This window comes from Dermatophagoides farinae, chromosome 7, assembly GCF_024713945.1.
Source record: "Dermatophagoides farinae isolate YC_2012a chromosome 7, ASM2471394v1, whole genome shotgun sequence".
Lineage (NCBI taxonomy): Eukaryota > Metazoa > Arthropoda > Arachnida > Sarcoptiformes > Pyroglyphidae > Dermatophagoides > Dermatophagoides farinae.
Genome location: NC_134683.1, coordinates 3,596,625 through 3,618,718, shown reverse-complemented (window position 1 = coordinate 3,618,718; position 22,094 = coordinate 3,596,625). Strand labels below are relative to the sequence as shown.

Genomic DNA, 22,094 nt, shown 5'->3' with positions numbered 1-22,094 from the left:
TGTTGTTAATGTGGCTACTGCCATCTATCGAACGATGGTCATGATTGAGTCAATCTATTGATTTGATTGTTCGATTCGTTGTTTTCTTTTGGTTCCATCATCAGCTGATTCATTTGATTTGATAATGATTAATCGTATGGTCATTCCATTATTATCATTTAAAATTGGTCTTAATTTAGTTTTGACAACACTCACTCAACAATCACAACGAACAATGGCTAGTTTTCAATCGACTAAAGGTTAGTGTGAATTTTTCTTAATCGTCATCATGTTTGATTTGTTTGACGCAAAAAAAACATGATGAAAATCGATCCAACAACAACACTAATACAATATTATCAATGTAAATTAGATAAATTTCTTTCCATGGCAATAAATGAAAAACGTACACATTATAAATGTGGTGAGAATTATGTACAATTAAATCAGATACCAAAATGGTCTGAACAATCAAAATCACAAACAACATCAGCAACAATGAATGTATGCAATAAATATAAGCCAATGGCCGAAATGAATGATCGTTTATCATTGTTTAATGGCGATATAACAACATTGGAGATCGATGCTATTGTTAATGCTGCTAATCAACAATTAGCTGGTGGTGGTGGAGGTTAGTTTTGTTTTTTTTTTCTATTGTGGATTACAAATTAATATATCACATGATGATAATAATGGCTAGTTGATGGTTTCATTCATCGTGCTGCCGGATATGAGGATTTACAGGCTGAATGTCGTACATTGAATGGCTGTCATACAGGTGATTGTAAAATGACAGGTGGATATCGTTTACCAGCAAAATGTAAGTATTTTTGCAATGATAATCCATATTTGTCTTTCTTTATATATAGTAATTAAGTCTGTCATTTTTTTGTCTGAAAAAATTTATTTTGAACATCATAGATATAATCCATTGTGTTGGCCCAATTGGAGAGAAACCTGACCTACTCGCAAGTTGTTATCAACATGCATTGGATATGTTACGTGATAATCAATTACGTTCAATTGCATTTCCATGTATATCTACTGGAATATTTGGTTATCCAAATGAAAATGCAGCTAATATTGCATTGGATACTATACGAAAATGGTTGGAAAATCCATCAAATCTTCAATCAATTGATCGAATAATATTCTGTTTATTTCTCGAAAAAGATATTGACATTTATAATCGTTTAATTGGAGAATATTTTCCATTAATCGACAAATAATCATATCAATAATTGGCACCACACACAATATACATGATTTATAAACCGATTCAATCAAATTATTGATTATTGATTATATTTTTAAAATTTTATTTCGACACATTTTAAATTTTTTAAATCATCATCATATCTGACATGCGCTATTAACTTATTTTGTGGGGAGTTTGTTGATCAACAACCAACCACTATCATCATCGTCGAATGCAACAACAACAACAACAACAAAAACAACAGGGAAAATTGAATATTTCGTTTTGATGATAAATAAACAGCTTTTTTTTTTGATTCAAGCATCTTTTTTTTTCTTTCTCTTTCTTTAATCACTGTATTTTTTTTCGTCGAAATATTTGATTTTGTTGGCGTGGCCCTGTCAATTTTTTCATCTGATAAAATCTGTGTGTGTGTGTGTGTACATTCCAAATGATCTGCGATTCGAGATTCGAATTTCCAATCTCATTTTGAAATTCATTACTATTATTACTACTACTACTACCCTAAATGCTGCCTAAATGTCAAAATTTCGTTATCGTTACATGTGCAATAAATAACAACAAGGGGTATTTTCTAAAAAAATTTTTTTTTCCGTTTGATTTTTATATTCCTGATGTGACTATCTTATCTTATCTCTTTTTAAATTAATTAATTAATTTTTCATTTATTAAATCAAATCAATTGTATACAAAATGATTTTAAATATTTGTATATTGTTGTTGTTTCCTTGGATATTCGTGGATCCTTGTCATCAATCATATGGATGATGATGATGATTTTCATTCCATTAGACAACACTCAATCATTGGCCATTTTTTTTTTTTTTTTTTTTTTGATTGATTGATTGATTGATTGAATGATGTCGCACTTTGTTTTTTTTTTCATTTCATTTTCATTATTTAATTGATAAATCTTAAATCAAAATTTTTTTCTTTTTATCATCATTACTTATGGTTTTATTTATATTTTTACAGATCTCATTTATTTAATTGATACGACAACAATAACAACGACAACGACCACAACGTTGGTTACGGAAATTTATATTGATATATCGAATTCAATCAATCAATCAATAGTATATAACAAACATTAAAGGGTGGAAATTAACAAAAAAAATGGATCGTGATCTAATCAACGTGTTTGTATTGGGTCTTTCGTTTATGTTTTTATTCACAGCATTTCAAACGAATGGATTCATTCAGGTAATTTCATTTTCAGGTGTTTTAAATTTTAAATTAAAAAATCATTTTTTATTTTAGGGCCCAATGATCGATAGTATCAATCATGAATATGGAAAAGATCAATATGGTGCCAATACATTTGTCAGTATGTGTCTTATTTATTTAATATTTAGTCTTGTCAATTGGATTGCACCGGCATTCGTTAAATTATTTGGTGCTCGTATATCGATGATTGTTTCCGGTATAACCTATATGTAAGTTTCTATATTCATTTTCATATTGATTGTCTGATGAATGATGTCATTTTGTTATTATTTTTTTGTAGCTTATTTGTAGCCAATTTTCTATGGCCACAAGCATGGCTTCTTTATATTGTATCAATGATTGTTGGTTTTGGTGCCGCAATCTTATGGACTGCTCAAGGTTATTATCTAACCGTTTGTTCAACAGAAAAAACAATTGGACGTAATAGTGGCTTATTTTGGACATTATTTCAATGTAGTCTTCTATTTGGAAATATATTTGTTTTTGTTTATTTCAAAGATATGACCGGTGAAGATATACCACATTCAACAAGAACAATTACATATATTGTATTATCGATTGTTGGTTCAATAGGTATTGTTACAATGTTTTTTTTGGGTTCACCAAAATCTTTACAATCACAGGAATCAATCGAATCATCTGGTTCATTCAATATTATTGAATCGATAAGTAAGTTGATTGGGTAAAAATACAACGATTATTATTAATTGATGATGAATTTTTTTTTGTTTGTTTTCGCTTGAAATTTATAGAGGAATCATTTGCATTGTTGAGTACCCGTAGAATGATCCTGTTATGTATTACATTCTGGTATACTGGTATTGAACTTAGTTTTTATAGTGGTGTTTTCACCACTGCATTAGGACGTATCAATAGCCTGGATAAAGATGGTGGTAATGCAAAAAAATATGTCGGTCTTGCCGGCATGCTTATTGGTATTGGTGAAATTGTTGGTGGTCTTATATTCGGTATTCTTGGTTCAAAAACAGTTCGTTGGGGACGTGATCCAATCATTGTATTGGGCTATTTTATTCATATGGTTTCTTTTCTATTGATTTTAATCAATTTTCCACCTGATTCAACCATTTCGGAAACGGTAAAAAAATCCGCTTACATTGATCCAAAGTGAGTGTTTTTCCATCATTACATTGAATAACTAATTTTTATCATCATTTTTTATTCATTTTTTTAGCCTTACAATTGCTTTAATATCTGGATTTTTACTAGGTTTCGCTGATTCATGTTATTGTACACAATGTATGTCAATATTAGGAACATTATATGCCGATAATAGTGCACCGGCATTTGCATTATTTAAATTTTTCCAATCAATCGCATGTGCCTGTGCATTTTTCTATACACCATATTTTAATCTTTATATACAATTAGCTATATTGGCAATATTTGCATCAATAGGAACATTAACATTTGTCATTGTTGAATGGAAACTTCGCCGTGATGAACATATCAATCTAAATAATGATCATCGTGTCCATCAAAGTTAATAATGATAATAATTGTCTTACATATCATCATAATAACAATTATTAATTTCCTACTGATCAATTTTTCTATTCCATTTTTTTCTGTATTTTTCAAATTTTTTTTTTTGTTGCAAAAATTATTTTATATTCAAATGAATAAATTTTTTTTATATAAATTACGATAGATGGCGTTTTTGTAGTCATTGTTATTGTTCGAAAAAGGACATTTTCAAGCTCAATGATTTGTTGTTGTTGATATTTCATAATTTTTTTTTGTGAATAAATTCAATTCTGAAAAAAATGTATCAAAGAGATATTAGTAAACCATTACAATTTTTTCGTGCCTTATTATTGGGTGTAAGTATTTTTTCAATTATTTCGAATTTGTTAATGTTTATCATTGGATATATATGATGATTTATGTTTAGCGTACATGGAATAATCAAAATCGATTTCAAGATCAACTATCACCAAGGTATGTGTGTTTTTGAATTATTATTTTAGGATTTCAATCATTTTTTTTTATTTGACAATAATCATACATAGACCATATCCAAAACCGGATTTGAATCAAGGTGTAGCACATAAAGCATTTGATAATTATTATGTAAATCGAGATGCACGACGTTCTGTTTTACCACCACAAACATTACAATCACCAAAACAGATTGGTGATTCTAAATCTAATCTACCGCCAACACCTGGTCATGTTCATCGTTGGGATTAAATATATAAAATATTATTCTTGTAGTTATATTTATCTTTTGTTGATTTCGGAACAAAAAATAAATAAATAAATAAAAATTTTTTAAAACAAAAATAAAAAATCCATTCTTCTACGTCAAACGCCATCTATTGTCGATATATTAAACAAACATTGTGTATTTATTAAAAACTAGATGTCAGTACCATTCTTGTATATTCACATTCTTCACCAAAAAAAAAAAAAATGAGCACAAACAGAATATGAATGTTTTACTGCAGTAAATCAGACAAGATACACGTGAATTAAATTCATTTCTAAATTATTAAATACACATGCGTATTGAACAATAAACGCAATCAGAGCACATTTTCTTCATTAAAAGAAAAGAAAGAAAAAAAAAATATAAGCCGGTATCATCATCATCAAAATTATACGGACAAAAAAAAAAAATCCATGCATCATACATACATCCTATCTGTTGCTTCACACATACACACACACACACACAACATTATCATTCTATTCATTTTTACACAACACAACACAATATATATATATATATCATATAAACGCGTTGTAATTTCATCAACAAAAAAATTTTTTTTTGTCATCATCAACAAGTTCTAAGCGTTTTTTTTTTTTTTTTTTTTGGTTGAGCCAATTTTCACATCTACTACTTTCTCTTTCCTATTTTTTTTTTTTGCTGTTGTCTTTATATTTATTGTTTGTGTTGTTCATGTACATGTGTGTGTATTTTATAGATTGCAAAGCAAATCTCACACGTTGTTTTGGATTATATCAAACAAAATTATAATATTTTTTGATTTTGATTGTTGGTTTTTTCATGATTTGATCTACATGATTATAATTGTTTTGTTTCCATAGATATATGAATAATAATGATAATGAAAGAATAATAAATCCACATTAAACTGTAAAAAAAAGAAAATAGAAAATCAGAGAAACACCAAAAAAAAAACACCTATAATTCGTTTTTTTTCCATTCAATAATATTCGAAAATCATCACATCTGATATAATTGATTATCTGAGAAAAAAAAGGTAAGCTTAATGTTTTTGTTGTTTGTTTTGTTTTGTTTGAATGTCATGCAAAACCATTTGACATTCAAATTTTTTTTTTTCATTCGGCAAATGTTTTCGAATGCACACCCACACACACACACAAACACAATGAGAATATTCGAATTCGAAATCATCATCGTATCAATCAGTTTCATTTTTTCGAGACCAAAAAAAAAACGTAACATAGATATGTGACGATAATGATCAAATTGCGAAATTAAATAATTTCGTTCGATAGTGGCGCCCGTCATAGAATACAATAAGAATCCTAATTTTTTTTTTTCATTACTTGCGGTTATTTTTCTGATATTATCGGTATATATTGTTGTTTTTGTTTCGGTTTTTACGGTTGATACAACAAAAACAACAACATTGATACACTCGATATTCGTGTGTGTGTGTGTGTGTGTGTATGAGTAAGTATCATCATCATCATTATTATCATCATTGAGAGTCGGGAAAAAAAAAATTTTCTGGCAACAAAAACCAGTTTTTTTGTTGTTGTTTTCATAATATATTTCCACATTTACCATCATTCCATTCATGAATAGTAGAAATGTGAATTCATTTTAATTTGGTTGCCTCCACCATCATCATCATCATTATGAACATTCTCTGATCATCATCATCATGATGGTGGTGGTGGTTGTAAAATGTGCCAATACCACACACACACACACACACACAAACATCGAGAGAGAAACACATTTTTTTTGATAAAGAAAAAAAAACGTTCTTTTTTTGCTAGAAACCGAATTTTTTTCCGGCGTGTGTATGTATGTTGTGTCTTGAGATGAAAAAAAACAACAAAATTGAATTATAAATTTTTCTCACAAAAATTGTTTGGAAATTTTCTTTGAAAAAAAAGTTCGAATTATGTAAAAAAAGCAAAAAAAAAGCGAATGTTTAGATTGATCGATTGATTGATTGATTGATTTTATTTGTGAATTTTTTTTCTGTGAATATTAAAATCTTATTTTTTTCTTTCTTTCTTGCAATTGAATTCATCAGTTCATCTTTTTCATCAAAAAAAAAAAAAAAATAAATAAATAAATAAAATTTTTTTTTTTTCGATTGATTGAAACCAAACGAAAAATCGTTTCATTCATTTCTTACCATTGATGGCCTTAACTGATCGTGCCGTAGTGTTAGCCTGTAGTGTTTCATTATTGGCCATCACATTAGCAGCAATTTATTATTGGCAATCATCATCATCATCATCGCCATCATCATCGAAGAATCGAAAAAATTCAAAAAAATCAAAACAATCTGTTGTTGATGACGATAAACACAGTGAACAACAACCAAAGCAGACCACCACCACAACCACCATCATATCTGTTAATAATAATTACCAAACACAACAAGACCATCATCAACAACAACAGCATCAACCGAAGAATATTGTTGAACAACAAAGTGTTCAAACATTTGATTCAAATCATCATTCAAACATTGATAAACATTTGGATGATAATAATAAGATTCCATGTTCATCATCATCACCGATATCTGTCGATATAGGCAATTCGATCGATAATAGTAATAATAAAGATCAAATTCAACAACAACAACAACCAGAATTCTATGACAAAGATTTGATCAAAAGTTTGTATATTAATCATTTATATTCTTTTAAACATTAATTAATTTAACTATATTTCTAGTAATTGAATCAATCAAAAACGACGACAACGACGCTGAAGAAGAAGATTTAAATTTGAATAACGACAGTGTTAGTAGTACAAGTTTATCATTTACTAGTATTGACGAAGACGAATATACAGCTAAGAAAATGCATCTGAAAAATTATTCATTCAATACTGCTATTAATGCTGACGATCATGAAAATTCATCAAATTTTTCAATATTTAAAAATTGTTCACCCAAATCAACATCATCATCATCATCAGCCGATAATACTAAAGAAATCATTATGATTGATGATGATGATACCGTTCGATCCGTATTGAAAACAACCGATGAAATTGATGGTGGTGGTGTCCAAAACAAAATTAATAACAATGATGATGATGATGATGCTAATGATGATGGTAAACAAATAATCAAATCGAAAAATGATATTGATGATGATAATGAAACAATCAAATCATGTTCAGAAATTGATTCGTTAACTCAGGATAATAATGATAATGTTGATAAATACAACAATGATGATGATGAAATAAATCAAAAGTCATCAACAGTAGCCAACAATAAATTGAATGAGCCAAAATCCAATGATGATGATATTGATGATGATAACAACCAGAATGAGCTTAACAATGCTACTAACAGTAACAATGATAAAAATATCGAATCGATTGATAAGAAAAATGTCTCAAGTAGTGAAGAAAGTGATAATGATTTGGATACAATCATTGATGATAATGATGGTGATGGGTGCAATCTTCCTGTTAGCCATATTGATGATTCTGCTACAAATCATCAATCCAAAGACGACAGTAATGGTAATAAGAAAATGCCACCATTGATGATGGCGACGACTACAACAACAACAACAGTGAACACATCATCGAATTTGATGGCAAAAATGAGCGCTTTTGATGACGATCAAACCGACAATAAAAAAATGTGTGATCATAATAAAGATACAAATTCTATTGGTCAACAACAACGACAAACATTTGCTCAAATCGTATTATCATCATCGTCATCATCAACAGCAACTATAACATCAACAAATAATTGTGATTCAAAAACAATGGTAGTCGATAAAAATGATCATCAACAAAATGATTTTCAACAAAATTGTGAATCAAAAATAATTGCTGAAAATGTTGAAAATGCAAATAATGATAATCATTCAAAATCAGCGAAAATTGATGATTATACTGATGATCCATCACAACAGCTATCAATAAAAGATGAAAATGATGACACTGATATTTACCAAAATTATCCGGATCTTTCTTTAACACCAAACAGTGATGATCAACAACAACAACAACAGCAGCAGCAGCAGCGAGATCAGCAACAAGTTACTGATCCTAATAGTAGTAATAATAGCTGTGACGATCAAAGTCAGGTAAGTTAATGATTATTACCAACTTTTTATTTTAATTTTTACTTTGAATTTCATCTTCCTTTTAAAAGGAATCAAATGATAGTGGTAAAGGAAGCTGTTTGCTTGAAACAACAACAATTGATCCATCATCAACATCAGCTACTACAGTGCCTATTAATGATAAAATTACAGAAGCTATGGCTGCTGCAGAAAATTCTTGGTATCCATCAACAACAACAATCAATGATAATGTTGCTTATCCTCCGATGCCATCAATATTTGATACTATACCGATGGATAGTCAACATTGTATACAATATAATTTCCGTATACCGACTGATCTTTGTGGATTTCTTATTGGCCGTAAAGGAAGATTTATAAATCCAATTAAATTGTCGACAAATACGCAGATTATTATTGAGCCTTATAATGGAACGACAAATATTTGTACCATCTATGGTAAATATACTAACAAAAAAATATGAAATCATCGATTCTATAATCAATCCACAATTTTCTAATTAGGTCCCAGACCTAATGTTTTTCAGGCATTAAATTTGATTAAAACTCGTTTCCCCGTGGAAACTTATCCAAATGTGGATTATAATCATTTTCCAATCACACCAACAGTGGCATTAACAGCTTCTTGTCAGGTATAATATGAAAAAGCATCAGATGTTGATATTTTTTTTTGTTTATTGAACAATTTCTATATTCTATATCTAGCTATCACTACCGGTCGGTGTAATGACCGAAGTAGTATTATCCTGTACAATTGATGCTAGCCATTTTTATCTACAACAACCAACACATCCATCATATCCAATGTTGAGTACTATGGATCATGAAATGAAAGAAAATTATTCAAATGGTGATACACCACCCATTCCACAAGTGAAAGAAGGTCTTGTTTGTGCTGCACCTACAGCTGAAGGATGGTATCGTGCATCGGTTAAATATGTTCATGAATCTAGACAAGAATGTGATCTAACTTTTATTGATTATGGTGGTGAAGCATTGAATGTACCGGTTGATACATTACGTGCTATACATTGTCATTTTTTACGTTTACCATTTCAAGCATCAGAATGTCGTTTATCACGTGTGATACCAATAGATGGTAAGTGTAAAACGAAAATTTCTCAAAAGCTAAAGATCATGGTCAAATTTTTTTTTGTAGTAGAAACAGGTTGGACAGCACAAGCGAATGCATGTTTTGAAGAATTAGCTAAAGGACAAGTGATTTATGCATTTATTGAAAATTTCGATGAAACAGGTATACCATGTGTTAATCTATATAAAAACGGTGAAAATAAAACGGTAAGTTTGAGTGTATTCATTTCAAATTTTTCGAATAATCAATCCATGCATTATTATTATAGTGGATTGATATTGCTGATGAATTGGTCAATCGTGGCCATGCTCAATACATTATCAATACACCATCATCGACAACGATGACGACAACAATTAACAAAACACCATCTTCATCAAATTTAGCATCACATTCATCAATGCAACAACCATATTGGCCATCATCTGGTCATTAAAAAATCTGGTCCCTTTTTGTGGTCGTCAAAAAAATGATTGCTCAACATTTTTTCCCTTTTTTATGTTTTTTTTGTTGCCTCTAAAAAAAACAAATGTCCATGAAAAATTCATCATCAATCAATCCACCACGACCACAGACACACACACACACACAGTCATCTATATTAATCCACATTCTCATTTCATTTATTGTCCATCGTCATCATTATCATCATCATTAAGTTGATGTATTTAAAAAAAAAAAATTAATTTGTAAAAAAAAATTTGATCAACTTTTTTTTCTTCCAATATATACAACATTATAGCTCTACCAATTAATTAATTAGTCTTCTTCAAAATATTCAATTTTACCACCACAAAAAAAACGAATTCTTATATCATTCATCTCATTTTTCATTGTGGTTTCTGTAGTTTTATTTCGTTTTTTTTTCTTTCTTTCTTTTTTTTTCACACATTTGCTGCTCTCGTATATATAGTAATTTTTCTTTTTTTTCTAAAAAAAAACGTTGGATGCAATGTTTGAACAACACACACACACACACACACATACATTCTACCAATCTGAATTATTTTCTCATTTCAAAAAAAAAAAATTTGATTGAATTTTCACTCTTCTTTTTCTTGATCAAAATTAAACATATTTCACCACGAAAAAATTAATAAATTTTTAATGTTTTATTACAATTTATTATCATCAGTTTATATTTAACAGCTAAGAAATGATCACCATAAGTTGATTCTATATTCGTTTTTTTTTCGTTGGAAATGATCAATTTGTTGTTCATAAGCCCGAATGTTCGTAATTAGGTTACCGTTTGTATTGTAAAAAAAATAAAAAATAAAATCCGGTTATAATCAATCATTTGATGATGATTGTTCGGGCAATATTCGTCCTTGTAGTTTATTTTCATTCATTGTTGTCGTTGTTGTTGTTGTTGTTGTTTGTGTTGTCATTGATATTGCCTGTATAATTTCATCATGTAATAATTCTGGATTGGTCAAAATATTTGTAGATGTTGATACGAATCTTAATGAATTTAGTACATCTATGATTTATTAATAATAATGATGATAATGATTAAAATATATGAAAAAAATTCAATTCAATTCAATTCATTTACCTTTTCGTAGTACAACTAAACTACAGCCTTGATCAAGCCAACGAAATAATGTTTTACACAATTCATCAAAATTATTTGTTGCTATTTGTCTACAATATGAATCTAATAATGATTCCATTATTATGCTGAACTGCAAACAAACAAGAAAAGATAATATACAGATAAATGCTATTTAATCATTTGTACTTACGATCCAGAATTTCCAATTTTGATTCGTTTTCTGTCTTACGTATTGTATATATTGTTCTTTAAGACGACCAATTCTAGGGCCATCAGCAATTGGTAAACCAGTGGTTGGTAACTGATTCTGAAATATGCTGAATAATACAATAATGAAATAATTAGAATCATGATTTATTTGATTGATACCTGATGACATGATTGAGATTATCAATCTGTTGTTTGAGTAATTCATATTCTTTTTGTTGTTCAAATTTTTCATTCTTCAACACTCGAATATAGTCGGCTGCTTTGTGTAGCATAGCTGCTTTGCTTATTTTCGTATTTGAATTCTGTGCCAATGATGGTAATAGGCTACGTAAAGTATCGAAACCATTTTTAATATTACAACGACGTTTTTGTTCAGCATTTATATGGCAAACTCTTCTTCGTTCTCTATGTTCTCTATGTAGATTTCGATGTTCATGTTCATTTCGACCAATAAAGCTTATAGTATTAGCTGGAAATGAATATGAACCAAATGATGCCATCGTAGTCATCATTTCATCATGTGTTGGACTTGTATTATTATTATTATTATTCGCAAGAAAATATTTATTCACCGGACCATTTAGGATTCGATCTTTGAAACAACTATAATCCAATGAACCAAGAGTTGATGATAATGATGATGATGACGATGAACCTGTTGCTGTAGTATGATTCTTTAGCAATGGATTTCTTATCTTAAAATTATTATTACTATCTATATTCCTACGTGGATTTATACTATATGGTTTTTTACCATTATTTATTAATGGAAATTTTCTATTCATCTGTGAATGTGACGAATTTGATAGATCGAATGCTGCTGCTGCTGTTGCTATGGATGATTGTGGTGGTGATGATGATGATGAAGATGGCGATAGTTGATTCTGTACGAATGTATGTTGTTGTTGTTGTTGCTGTTGTTGTTGATGTTTATGAATTGTCAGATTTGTCGCTGGTACCATTTGGACATTTGTGAATGATGATGTTTCATTGTGTGCTGATGTATTTATCATTGATGAAATGATCGGTCCAGTTACCTGTTGTTGTTGTTGTTGTATGGATTTGATGAATTTTTTATTATGATTCAATGATTGTTGTTGTGGCGGAATTTGAATGCCACAATCTAATGGTAATGATAAAGAACGTCCAATATTGGACAATGTATTCGGTTCATTAGCTATTTGATATGATGAGGATGATGATGATAAAGTTCCATCACCAGTGCTAATGGAATTCTGTAGTTGTGATATATTTTTACAAGATAATGAAAGTGCTTGATTCTTTAATTCTTTCAAGTCCAGATTCATGATTGGTGATGTTGATGATGATTGTGGTGATTGTTGTTGTGATGAATTTGGTATCAACTTTTTTAGTGGCATTGTTATAGGATTTATTTGTTGATTGGTGGTCATAATGGTCGCCGTATTATCATTCGTATTTGATGGATTAAATGCAAAATTCATTGGATTATAATTGATTGAATTATTTGCGGACATTTGAATCAATTGACGATTTGATTCTTGTTGCTGTTGTTGTATTAGTTTGTTAGAATGAAAAGGGAATAATGATGATGTCCCATTATTCGATGTATTCATTGTCGATTCAAATTCCATTTTATATGATGATTGTACTAGTTGTTGTTGTGGTTGATTTATATTGAAAATTGGTTGCCCATAATTATTTGGATTATAAACAGCCGTCAATGGTTGTTGATTAATTTGCTGATTTGGTGAATTATTGGCCGAAGCAAATTGACAATAGTTATTATCTTGCAAAGATTTCGGTGACAAATCATTATTGTTATTGTTACTATTCGTTGAGGTAGTTGGACAAGAATTGAATAGAGAATCTAAAAGATCTTCTTGTGGCTATTTTGACAAATCAATTGTTAATTCAATTGAATAAAATAAAATAAAAAATTAGTCTAACCTCTTTGTATCCTGGTTCCGTTTCTTCTGGTACAGTTGATAGTGTTGGTTGACCACGTAATGGGAAAAAATCTTGTTCAAATGTATCAATAAAATCAATATTTGGTTGTAATTGTTCCAAACCAGGTTGCATAAAATCAGCACCCATACCGGAACGAGCTAAATTTTTTTTGGATATAGTTGATGAAGGAAAGAAATCATCAGCAAAAAAACGACATTACCGATTTCCCGAGAACTTGCATAATCAAAATAATTTGTATATGGTATTGATGGTATATTATCGTTAAATATTTGCATAGTGCCATTTTGATTATTTTGACTAATCATAGCCTGGTTATTGTTGTTATTATTAGTCAAATTATTGCCTGTATTAATTGTCGATGGACATCCAATGATTGAAGATGAAGAATTGAACGCTGCCGATGATATGGATGGTGAACAGGTAAAAAGTGAATCCAAACTTAGATTATTACTCCATCTTGGTAGATTATTCTCCCAATCATATGGTAACTAGAAATTGGAATTTGAAAAAAATACGATTAATAATTATACAAATGAAGAAGACTTATTCAATACTAACCATTCGTGATGCATTAGAACCAAGATTATTGCTGGAAAAAGCTGCAGCTACTGAACGTGAAAGATGTTGATAATAAAGTCGCCATTTATTATATTCAGCTTTAACAACATCGGCACGTCTTTTCCAATATTTTCCCTCTAATAATATAGCTTCCGTTTTCTTATGTCGTTCAGTGTCGATATTCGAAGAAAATTGACATACACCTGGTTTACGTCCAGAAATGTCTGGAAAAATAATGGAAACATTTATTTAAGATTAACAAATCATCATCAATAAAAACTTACATTGAATATGCCAAGCACGCCATATAATATTGTTTAATCGTATTTTATCCTTGATATTCATCTTTAAACCTTTAAATGTTTTCCATTTTGGTGATGTAATATCATCATCATATGCTAATGTCATACATTGAAATAATTTCCATAATGATTGATCAATAGAAACTATTCTTGTTGTTGTTGTTGATTTTCTTATACGATATGTTTTTGTTTTTGTCACTAATTTTTGTTCCATTAATGACATTGATATAGATGATGGGTATGATTGTTGTTGTTGGGCTTGATTAATGCCGTTGTTAGCATTGTTGTTGTTGCTGTTGTTGTTGTTGTTGTTGGTTAATGATACATCATGATCATCATTTTCAATTTTGGTTTCATTATCTTCATTTTCATCAATTTCAGATACCATAAAATGACCACTATGAATACGATTTTCTTTTGTCGTTTTCGGTGATGGTTTAATTCGTCTAATAGAATTGACATTAATCATACAACCATCATTGATATTGGCCATATTGGTCATTGTATTAAATTGATTATTATCCATTTTATTCGTATTGTTGACCATTAATAATGGTTCATTAGTTGGTGATATTGATGAATATATTGTTGTTGTCGTTGTCATTGATGATGATGATGATGATGATGGATACATATCGTTATTTTGAGAAAATTGTTGTTGTTGTTGTTGATATATTTAGATTTATGTAACATTTGATCAATGATTTTTTTTTCTTTGGTTTGTTGTCTGTATATATGGATATTGTTGTCACAATAAATTCATTCGAAATCAAATGTTATTCGAAATTCAATTCATTGATATATAGTGATAAATTTAGCTGTTTTGTTTTATTTTGTCACTTTTCTAATGAGAAAACAAAAACATATATCGACAATAAACGTCATTTATGTAATAATTTTCGGCAACAAAAAAAAATTTGTCAAATCAAGTCGTAGAAAAAAAAATTTGGCCGGATATTATTCGTTTGCCTGTTTCGAAACAGATGATTAAATCAGAAAAAAAACGATTCGAATCGAATCAAAAACAGTCACGCGTGTATTCATTTGGTGATGGCGGGAAGAATTGTGATGATTCTTTTTATTTCAATTTGAAGAATTCATGTTTTTTTTTGTTTTGTTAATCTAACGTATCTTTCTGTATTATTTTGGGTTGTGAAATAACAAGTGGCTCAACACAGACACACACACACAGGCAAAAAATGTAGTTGTATCGAATAAAAAAAAAATGTTTGTTTTTGGAAAATCACACAAACAAAACACACACATTATAGCATCTCATCATCATCATCATCATAGTTCATTTGTTATTATTAAACTGAAAAAAATTGGATTTCTTTAATCCTACACATAGGATCTTCCAATCAATCAAATCAACACACACACACACAATCGATTATAATCGATAATCTTGTGATAATCACATTCAATGAATCATGGAGAAAAAAATAAAAATTCCGTTATTATTGTAAATAATGAGTTTTAACAAAAAAAAAATTTAAGAAAAGAAAAAAAATTGCTCACCTACGTCATTAATTATTACAAATCACGATAATAATTTGATTGAATTACAGGAAAATATAACGACAATAATAACAACGATGGCGACAACGACGACGACGACGACAGTGATGGCATAGGATGATGTCGATGTTTTCGTTTTGTTTATTTGTTTGTTGCTGGTATCATCATCATCATCATCATAACCAAAATATCAAAACGCTAGAGAGAAAGAGAAAAACCAACCTACTCAAATTATTTATCATCAATAAAAATAAAGGGATAAAGTGATGATGATGATGATAATTTTACCATTACACCATTATCGCCATCATTATCAAAAAAAAAAAAAAATGTTTTTATCATAAACTACAACGACCAATGACAACATTTATCGCCGTCGTCGTCGTCGACGATTATAAGTGATTAACGATAACATTGAATAAAAAAAAACACTGACAACAACAACTACCATCATATAACGACGACCATTTTTTTTTATTTTATTTCCATGTATTAGTGTGTCAGCGAATCTTGAATATTTGATTAACCAATAGAAAAAAAAAACAAAAAACGAAAAACGAAAAATTATTATCGAATATTATCTGTCTGCATACAGATTTTTTGATTCAAATTATTATTTTTCCATAATATAATAAATGAACATATATAAACAGGAACGATATATGATTGTGATATGATGATGTGATTGATAGATATCTATTTTTGTTTGATGATGATGCCAAAGTGCAACAAGTTATTAGATGCGTTTATGTAGTGTTGTTGTCATTGTTGTTTCCCAAATAGTTTTGATTTAATTTAATTTCAATTAAATAAAAAAAACTGCAAGGGTTTTTACCATTATAACGGATTTTTTTTTTAATTTTATTTTATCATCAGCAAAATTCTCTATTTTTATATGGAAAAAGTTTTTCGGTTTTTTTTTATGATTCAAATCATATCATATCATATAGATTCAGTGATTCTCAACATTTTTTTTTTGTTGCGGCACACAAATATAAAGAAAAGTTTAAAAATCAAAATGGTCAATCTAAAATTTGGCGGCATAATTTTAGAATTTCGTGCCGCAGCACAGTGGTTGAGAATCACTGATATTGATTATAAATAACCATCATCATCATCATCATCTATATAGATTATAAACCTGTTGATATATATTAATTTTTGGTGGTAAATTTTTATACAAATTTTTTTTCAAAAATCAAATATCATTTTAAATTTTACATCAACAACGACATCTATGAACAGTGTCGAAAATAATAATGTGAATTATTTATCAAAAAAAACAGTAATATAAAATGTTCATGATTTTAAAAAAATCACTCTGTTTGTATTGGTAGTACTTCTTGGTCCTCATCCAGGAGACATAACTAAACGATGATCTGATTTAAGTGAGTTTAGTTTTGCTAACATCCTGTTGAAAAAAAACCCGCATTCGACATCCTACTTTCGATGTTGAATGCAATTTTTGCAGGCACAATGTTGCCCAATTTTTTTATTCTGAATAATGTTTGAAAAATGATGATTCACATGATTTTTTTTGTTGATACGATTATCAACCACTATTTTTCTTGCCAATCATCATCAGTAATGCAGTGTGAATTTTATCTCTATTGATTAACAGCAAAAAAAATGATAAATAAAAATCGATTAAAATTGATGGAATTTTTTCTTTTATAGCTAAAATAATCGATTGTATCGCGATTCTAGCCACCATCTCTTGTCACTCATAGCCGTTTTAAATTGTTTTTTTTTTGTTTATTGTTTGGATTTTTTTTTTTTTGCAAAGCAAGCAGCTGCTATGTAGCATTGACATTCAATATCTGATGTCAAATTACAAATATACAGGATATTATTTAAGACGTAGATACATCATTGTATCTTATCGAATCATCATCATTTAAATAAATCATTCATTTCCATCATCAGTCTGTAGACATTGAATCATCGAATCATTCAAAATGGATGATGATCTACAAATATTAACTTTACCATACAATAATGATTTGTATGCTATTCATCGTAAAACGAATAATATTAAAGTGATCATTTTGCTTATATTGCATGCTATTATTATTGTAAGTTTATTTTGGAAATTCTTTTGTAATTTGTAATTATTTTTGTTCACCCCATAATAATTGTAGATCATTAATTGGATATTAAGTTTTGTATTTCCATTGGAACAACATAATTTCATCAATTCAGCATGGCATGAAGAACAAGAAACAAAAATTAATCTATTAAATTCCTATAATCTAACCATATATTCACAGATTATTCTTTGGCTTCTTAGTTTAATGATAAAATATTATTTAAAAAATATTTATTATCGAAGATTACGTATACTTGGCTATAATAATCATCATACAAAAGTTAAAAAACATATACTATTCACTAGTTTTATTCTGCATTTAGCCAATGGTGTATTGTTAATCAGTACGGTCATATTTAATCATTCGGATCGTATAGAAATATTTGGCGTACATTTAAAACCAATTCATGCAGCCGAAATAATAATTTCCATTGCATCCATTCCGATATTGATCAATATTCATATACACATTTATCATGAGATTAAATTTCGTCGTAGCCGTAATCCACCGGATGTTTTTTGTGTTGATGATCCATCAAGACGTTTAACTTCGGATGGTCTTAACCAAGTGGCAATTCGGTATGTTTTTTGGAATTTTTTTTTGGCCTTGTTTTTTTATAATTAATTTCAATATCAGATCGTCATCATTCCTGGAGGATTTATTGGAAAATCAAGCCGATTTGATCTATAATCTCAAATTACAGAATTCGCATTTAAGAGAATTACTATACAAAGCGACCAATAATAATCAGAATGGAGATAATCCACCTGAAACATCGTCATCGACGGCTACAAATAGAGATACTAATTAATAATCAATTTCGATAAACATTCTATTTCATTTTTATTTCGGTCATTCAATTGAATCTATATTATGGTTCCATTATTTTATAGAAAAAAAAAATTTTTTGTTTTCGTAAAAATTACATTAAAAAAAATTCACATATAATCTTTGTATCGATACAATCGATTATAACCAACATCATTATAATGATAGTCACGTGTTTAGCCAGCGTGTCGAACTTGGCACTGATTTTTGTATTTACATTTTGTGGTTTAAATTTTGAATTCAAACAACAAAAACAAAATGAAAACCAACCAGAAAAAAGAGATATCACCAAATTGGAAAATATTACGTTATCAGGAAATGTTGCGAAAAAATCAAAATAATATCAATGTTGGTGGTGGTAAACGTAAAATAACGAAAAAGACAATTGTTAATGGTGTGAAAACAAACACCACAGTCGATACAAAAGTTAATGATATCACCAATGGCAATCATAGTGTTAAAAAAATTTTAAATAAATTTGGTCTTCAAGAAAATGAAAACAAAATCTGGTTCGATGGTGTGGATCCACATTTGATTCGAGCTACGCAATTTCCATCCAATTCAAATCTATGTCTTGAGAAATCATCAAAAGAACTAACGAATGCAGTGGCCATCGATTGTGAAATGGTCGGCACCGGATATGGTGGCAGTAATTCAGCATTGGCTCGTGTTTCAATGGTCAATTTATATGGACATTGTATCTATGATAAATATGTAAAACCAATTGAAAAAGTGACCGATTATCGTACAATGGTTTCTGGTATTCGTCCTGAACATCTTAAGAATGCTATCGATTTTAAGACTGTACAAAATGAAGTATCCAAAATAATTGATAATAGAATTTTAGTTGGTCATGCTGTTCATCATGATCTTAGTGTATTATATCTATCACATCCAAAACAAATGATTCGTGATACAAGTGTCTATTTTAAACGTTATTATTGTGGCCGTACACCATCATTGAAAAGATTAGCACAAGTACATTTAAATGTAACCATACAGGATGGTGAACATGATTCCATTATTGATGCTCAAGCAACAATGCGTTTATATACATTATTTAAAAAAGAATGGGAATCACGATTAACATCTAATTCAAAACGAAAAAAGAAAAAAAAGATGATCAAGGAATCTAAATCTGAAATATAATAGCCAAACAAATCGAGATAATAATAAACAATTTTATATTTATTTCCACATTTTTGATTTGTGATATATAAAATAAATAAAATTCATTTGAAAATTTTAAAATTCGAAAAATTACCGTAATAAAATCCATTTTAACCCGAACGGTTTCATTTTTGTATGTGTTTGTGTGTGTGTGTGTGGCGAAAATCGGTAAAAATAGAAAATTATAAAATGGTGTGTGTGTGTGTGTGTGTGTGCCCTATTAATACATGCTTTTTTTTGTTGGTTACAATTGATGATGATGACAGTGTGTATGTGTGTGTGCAGCAGCAGCAGCAGCAGCAGTATAATACACTGGTTGTTTGTGAATTAATAATTCTCAAAATAGGAAAAAATAACCTACACGTCATTCTGACAGCCGTATTCATACACAATATACACACAACTTTATAATTTCATTATTTTCATTTTACATTGTTTGATTTCGATCGAATTTTTACATATTATTATTCTTTTTTTAAATTGTTTTTGTTGAAATTAATCAAATAGTGCCTATTTTTTTCATATTCATTCATTCATTTCATCAATAAATAGAATCATCGTCATCGTTATCATCATCATCATTCATAATGAATATTTTTCGTTTAACCGGCGATCTAGCACATTTGACCGCCATTATAATATTATTGTTAAAAATATGGAAAACACGTTCATGTTCAGGCATATCTGGTAAAAGTCAGATACTATTTACAGTGGTCTACATAACACGTTATCTTGATTTGTTTACCAATTATATTTCCGCTTATAATACATTGATGAAGGTATTTTGTTCTGGTTGATTGATTCAGTAATTTTTAATTTTTCTTTTTTTTCATCATCATTAGATTATATTTGTTGTTTCATCATTGGCAACAGTTTTTTTGATATATTTTAAATTTAAAGCCACATATGATCGAAATCATGATACATTTCGTATGGAATTTTTAATTATTCCATCCATTATATTAGCATTATTGATACGGCATGAATTTACTGTCATGGAGGTAAAAAAAAAATTGATTATGATTGATTGGTGAAAAATTCAACTAATTTTATTATATCATTTTATCAGGTATTATGGACATTTTCAATCTATTTGGAAGCTGTAGCCATATTACCACAGCTATTTTTGGTATCAAAAACAGGCGAAGCTGAAACAATTACATCACATTATCTGTTTGCATTGGGTTCATATCGTGGTCTTTATCTATTGAATTGGATTTGGCGTTATTATTTTGAAAATTTTCTTGATTGGATATCAATTGTTGCCGGTTTTGTTCAGACTGTATTGTATTGTGACTTTTTCTATTTATATGTCACACGTGGTAAGTGTCATTGTGTTGAATTTTTTGTCAATTAATTGATTTTGAACCATTTTTTTCTATTTTTGTTTTTCATTCAGTTTTACATGGTCGTAAATTAAGGCTTCCGGCATAGAAAAAATTAACTTTTAACATCATCATCATCAAACAAACAAACAAAAAAAAACCACCACCATCACCACCACCACCAATAACCAAATTCAACCCGAATTCAGCCAACACTTGAAACAAGAAACAAAACAAAACTATGTGCAAATGACAATCGGCAACGAGAGAAAAAAGAAAGGAAAAAAAAAATCGATCAAATCGAACTTTAAAAAAACACGATGAATTTGATTTGATATTCAATTCTGATAAAGATTAGCTCTTTCTCTCTCTCTGTTCATCATCATCATCATCATCTGATCGGTGTCATCAACATCAAAAAAAAGAGGAAAAAAAATATGAATGATAAATAATTTTTCACATTTTTTTTATATTTACTTTATTATTAATACTTTATAAATATAAATTATATTCAAATGGGAAATATATAAATTTTCAATTTTTTTTCTATAGAGAAATTGTTTTTTTTATAAAAAAATAAAATCGATGGTAATTTACTTACTTGCGAATCATCGAATGGTTGAATTCATCATTTCATCATTCATCGAACAAACAAACAAAAAAAAATTACAGATATTTCAAAGTGCTGCCATCTGTTTACAATGAAAAGCACTGTGGTTTAAATTCATCGGTTTTTT

General features: G+C 29.0%; 8 protein-coding genes across 10 annotated transcripts; 7 read left to right on the top strand and 1 right to left on the bottom strand.

The window, feature by feature from the left end:
• Nucleotides 1–21: 21 nt before the first annotated feature.
• On the top strand, nt 22–1,501 carry LOC124496733 (macro domain-containing protein PG1779-like). Its single transcript, XM_075732938.1, has 4 exons — nt 22–239; nt 353–613; nt 683–802; nt 904–1,501. The coding sequence occupies exons 1-4, from the start codon at nt 125–127 to the stop codon at nt 1,209–1,211; spliced, it is 804 nt and encodes a 267-aa protein (XP_075589053.1). The 5' UTR covers nt 22–124; the 3' UTR covers nt 1,212–1,501.
• LOC124496678 (UNC93-like protein MFSD11) lies at nt 1,062–4,092 on the top strand. Its single transcript, XM_047060233.2, has 6 exons — nt 1,062–1,768; nt 2,177–2,407; nt 2,465–2,640; nt 2,712–3,100; nt 3,184–3,556; nt 3,624–4,092. Exons 2-6 carry the CDS (start codon nt 2,321–2,323, stop codon nt 3,934–3,936), a joined length of 1,338 nt encoding a protein of 445 aa, XP_046916189.1. The 5' UTR covers nt 1,062–1,768; nt 2,177–2,320; the 3' UTR covers nt 3,937–4,092.
• Nucleotides 4,093–4,130: 38 nt separating this feature from the next.
• On the top strand, nt 4,131–4,761 carry LOC124496737 (NADH dehydrogenase [ubiquinone] 1 alpha subcomplex subunit 7). The gene is made up of 3 exons (XM_047060299.2): nt 4,131–4,272; nt 4,344–4,390; nt 4,462–4,761. The coding sequence occupies exons 1-3, from the start codon at nt 4,216–4,218 to the stop codon at nt 4,640–4,642; spliced, it is 285 nt and encodes a 94-aa protein (XP_046916255.1). The 5' UTR covers nt 4,131–4,215; the 3' UTR covers nt 4,643–4,761.
• Nucleotides 4,762–5,122: 361 nt separating this feature from the next.
• Nucleotides 5,123–10,938, top strand: LOC124496702 (uncharacterized). Of its 2 annotated transcripts, XM_075732611.1 has the most exons (9): nt 5,123–5,453; nt 5,507–5,682; nt 6,715–7,311; nt 7,371–8,752; nt 8,821–9,190; nt 9,257–9,384; nt 9,458–9,851; nt 9,912–10,051; nt 10,114–10,938. In XM_075732611.1, the coding sequence occupies exons 3-9, from the start codon at nt 6,825–6,827 to the stop codon at nt 10,279–10,281; spliced, it is 3,069 nt and encodes a 1,022-aa protein (XP_075588726.1). In that variant the 5' UTR covers nt 5,123–5,453; nt 5,507–5,682; nt 6,715–6,824; the 3' UTR covers nt 10,282–10,938. The 2 variants fall into 2 exon arrangements, with proteins under 2 accessions (XP_075588726.1, XP_075588727.1); XM_075732612.1 differs by having other exon boundaries at nt 5,138–5,682; nt 9,915–10,051.
• On the bottom strand, nt 10,923–16,095 carry Mondo (MLX interacting protein mondo). 2 transcript variants are annotated; one of them, XM_047060190.2, is made up of 10 exons: nt 15,945–16,095; nt 14,406–15,830; nt 14,122–14,345; nt 13,763–14,051; nt 13,543–13,700; nt 12,368–13,481; nt 11,773–12,274; nt 11,594–11,720; nt 11,404–11,533; nt 10,923–11,328 (listed from the first exon to the last, which is right to left on the bottom strand). In XM_047060190.2, exons 2-10 carry the CDS (start codon nt 15,055–15,057, stop codon nt 11,138–11,140), a joined length of 3,387 nt encoding a protein of 1,128 aa, XP_046916146.2. In that variant the 5' UTR covers nt 15,058–15,830; nt 15,945–16,095; the 3' UTR covers nt 10,923–11,137. The 2 variants fall into 2 exon arrangements, with proteins under 2 accessions (XP_046916146.2, XP_046916144.2); XM_047060188.2 differs by having other exon boundaries at nt 11,773–13,481.
• A 1,342-nt stretch (nt 16,096–17,437) lies between these two features.
• LOC124496707 (uncharacterized) lies at nt 17,438–18,982 on the top strand. Its single transcript, XM_047060265.2, has 3 exons — nt 17,438–18,019; nt 18,086–18,612; nt 18,671–18,982. The coding sequence occupies exons 1-3, from the start codon at nt 17,903–17,905 to the stop codon at nt 18,843–18,845; spliced, it is 819 nt and encodes a 272-aa protein (XP_046916221.1). The 5' UTR covers nt 17,438–17,902; the 3' UTR covers nt 18,846–18,982.
• Nucleotides 18,983–19,120: 138 nt separating this feature from the next.
• LOC124496700 (uncharacterized) lies at nt 19,121–20,152 on the top strand. Its single transcript, XM_047060259.2, has one exon. It carries the CDS (start codon nt 19,121–19,123, stop codon nt 20,009–20,011), a length of 891 nt encoding a protein of 296 aa, XP_046916215.2. The 3' UTR covers nt 20,012–20,152.
• A 239-nt stretch (nt 20,153–20,391) lies between these two features.
• On the top strand, nt 20,392–21,909 carry KdelR (ER lumen protein-retaining receptor). Its single transcript, XM_047060279.2, has 4 exons — nt 20,392–20,811; nt 20,875–21,033; nt 21,102–21,354; nt 21,432–21,909. Exons 1-4 carry the CDS (start codon nt 20,620–20,622, stop codon nt 21,464–21,466), a joined length of 639 nt encoding a protein of 212 aa, XP_046916235.1. The 5' UTR covers nt 20,392–20,619; the 3' UTR covers nt 21,467–21,909.
• Nucleotides 21,910–22,094: the final 185 nt, after the last annotated feature.

Bases quoted from the DNA above. Each gene is read 5' to 3' on its own strand.
- LOC124496733 (XM_075732938.1), top strand. From the start codon at position 125: ATGATTAATCGTATGGTCATTCCATTATTATCATTTAAAATTGGTCTT. The intron at 240-352 runs GTTAGTGTGAAT...AATGTAAATTAG, and splicing joins TAGTTTTCAATCGACTAAAG to ATAAATTTCTTTCCATGGCA. The intron at 803-903 runs GTAAGTATTTTT...TGAACATCATAG, and splicing joins ATATCGTTTACCAGCAAAAT to ATATAATCCATTGTGTTGGC.
- LOC124496700 (XM_047060259.2), top strand. From the start codon at position 19,121: ATGAAAACCAACCAGAAAAAAGAGATATCACCAAATTGGAAAATATTA.
- LOC124496702 (XM_075732611.1), top strand. From the start codon at position 6,825: ATGGCCTTAACTGATCGTGCCGTAGTGTTAGCCTGTAGTGTTTCATTA. The intron at 8,753-8,820 runs GTAAGTTAATGA...TCCTTTTAAAAG, and splicing joins GCTGTGACGATCAAAGTCAG to GAATCAAATGATAGTGGTAA. The intron at 9,385-9,457 runs GTATAATATGAA...TTCTATATCTAG, and splicing joins CATTAACAGCTTCTTGTCAG to CTATCACTACCGGTCGGTGT.
- LOC124496737 (XM_047060299.2), top strand. From the start codon at position 4,216: ATGTATCAAAGAGATATTAGTAAACCATTACAATTTTTTCGTGCCTTA. The intron at 4,273-4,343 runs GTAAGTATTTTT...ATTTATGTTTAG, and splicing joins TTCGTGCCTTATTATTGGGT to CGTACATGGAATAATCAAAA. The intron at 4,391-4,461 runs GTATGTGTGTTT...AATCATACATAG, and splicing joins CAAGATCAACTATCACCAAG to ACCATATCCAAAACCGGATT.
- Mondo (XM_047060188.2), bottom strand. From the start codon at position 15,057: ATGTATCCATCATCATCATCATCATCATCAATGACAACGACAACAACA. The intron at 14,346-14,405 runs GTAAGTTTTTAT...TTATTTTTCCAG, and splicing joins GCGTGCTTGGCATATTCAAT to ACATTTCTGGACGTAAACCA. The intron at 13,701-13,762 runs GTAATGTCGTTT...AAAAAAATTTAG, and splicing joins TGCAAGTTCTCGGGAAATCG to CTCGTTCCGGTATGGGTGCT.
- LOC124496678 (XM_047060233.2), top strand. From the start codon at position 2,321: ATGGATCGTGATCTAATCAACGTGTTTGTATTGGGTCTTTCGTTTATG. The intron at 2,408-2,464 runs GTAATTTCATTT...TTTTTATTTTAG, and splicing joins AAACGAATGGATTCATTCAG to GGCCCAATGATCGATAGTAT. The intron at 2,641-2,711 runs GTAAGTTTCTAT...ATTTTTTTGTAG, and splicing joins GTTTCCGGTATAACCTATAT to CTTATTTGTAGCCAATTTTC.
- LOC124496707 (XM_047060265.2), top strand. From the start codon at position 17,903: ATGGATGATGATCTACAAATATTAACTTTACCATACAATAATGATTTG. The intron at 18,020-18,085 runs GTAAGTTTATTT...TAATAATTGTAG, and splicing joins TATTGCATGCTATTATTATT to ATCATTAATTGGATATTAAG. The intron at 18,613-18,670 runs GTATGTTTTTTG...TTTCAATATCAG, and splicing joins CTTAACCAAGTGGCAATTCG to ATCGTCATCATTCCTGGAGG.
- KdelR (XM_047060279.2), top strand. From the start codon at position 20,620: ATGAATATTTTTCGTTTAACCGGCGATCTAGCACATTTGACCGCCATT. The intron at 20,812-20,874 runs GTATTTTGTTCT...CATCATCATTAG, and splicing joins CTTATAATACATTGATGAAG to ATTATATTTGTTGTTTCATC. The intron at 21,355-21,431 runs GTAAGTGTCATT...TTTTTCATTCAG, and splicing joins CTATTTATATGTCACACGTG to TTTTACATGGTCGTAAATTA.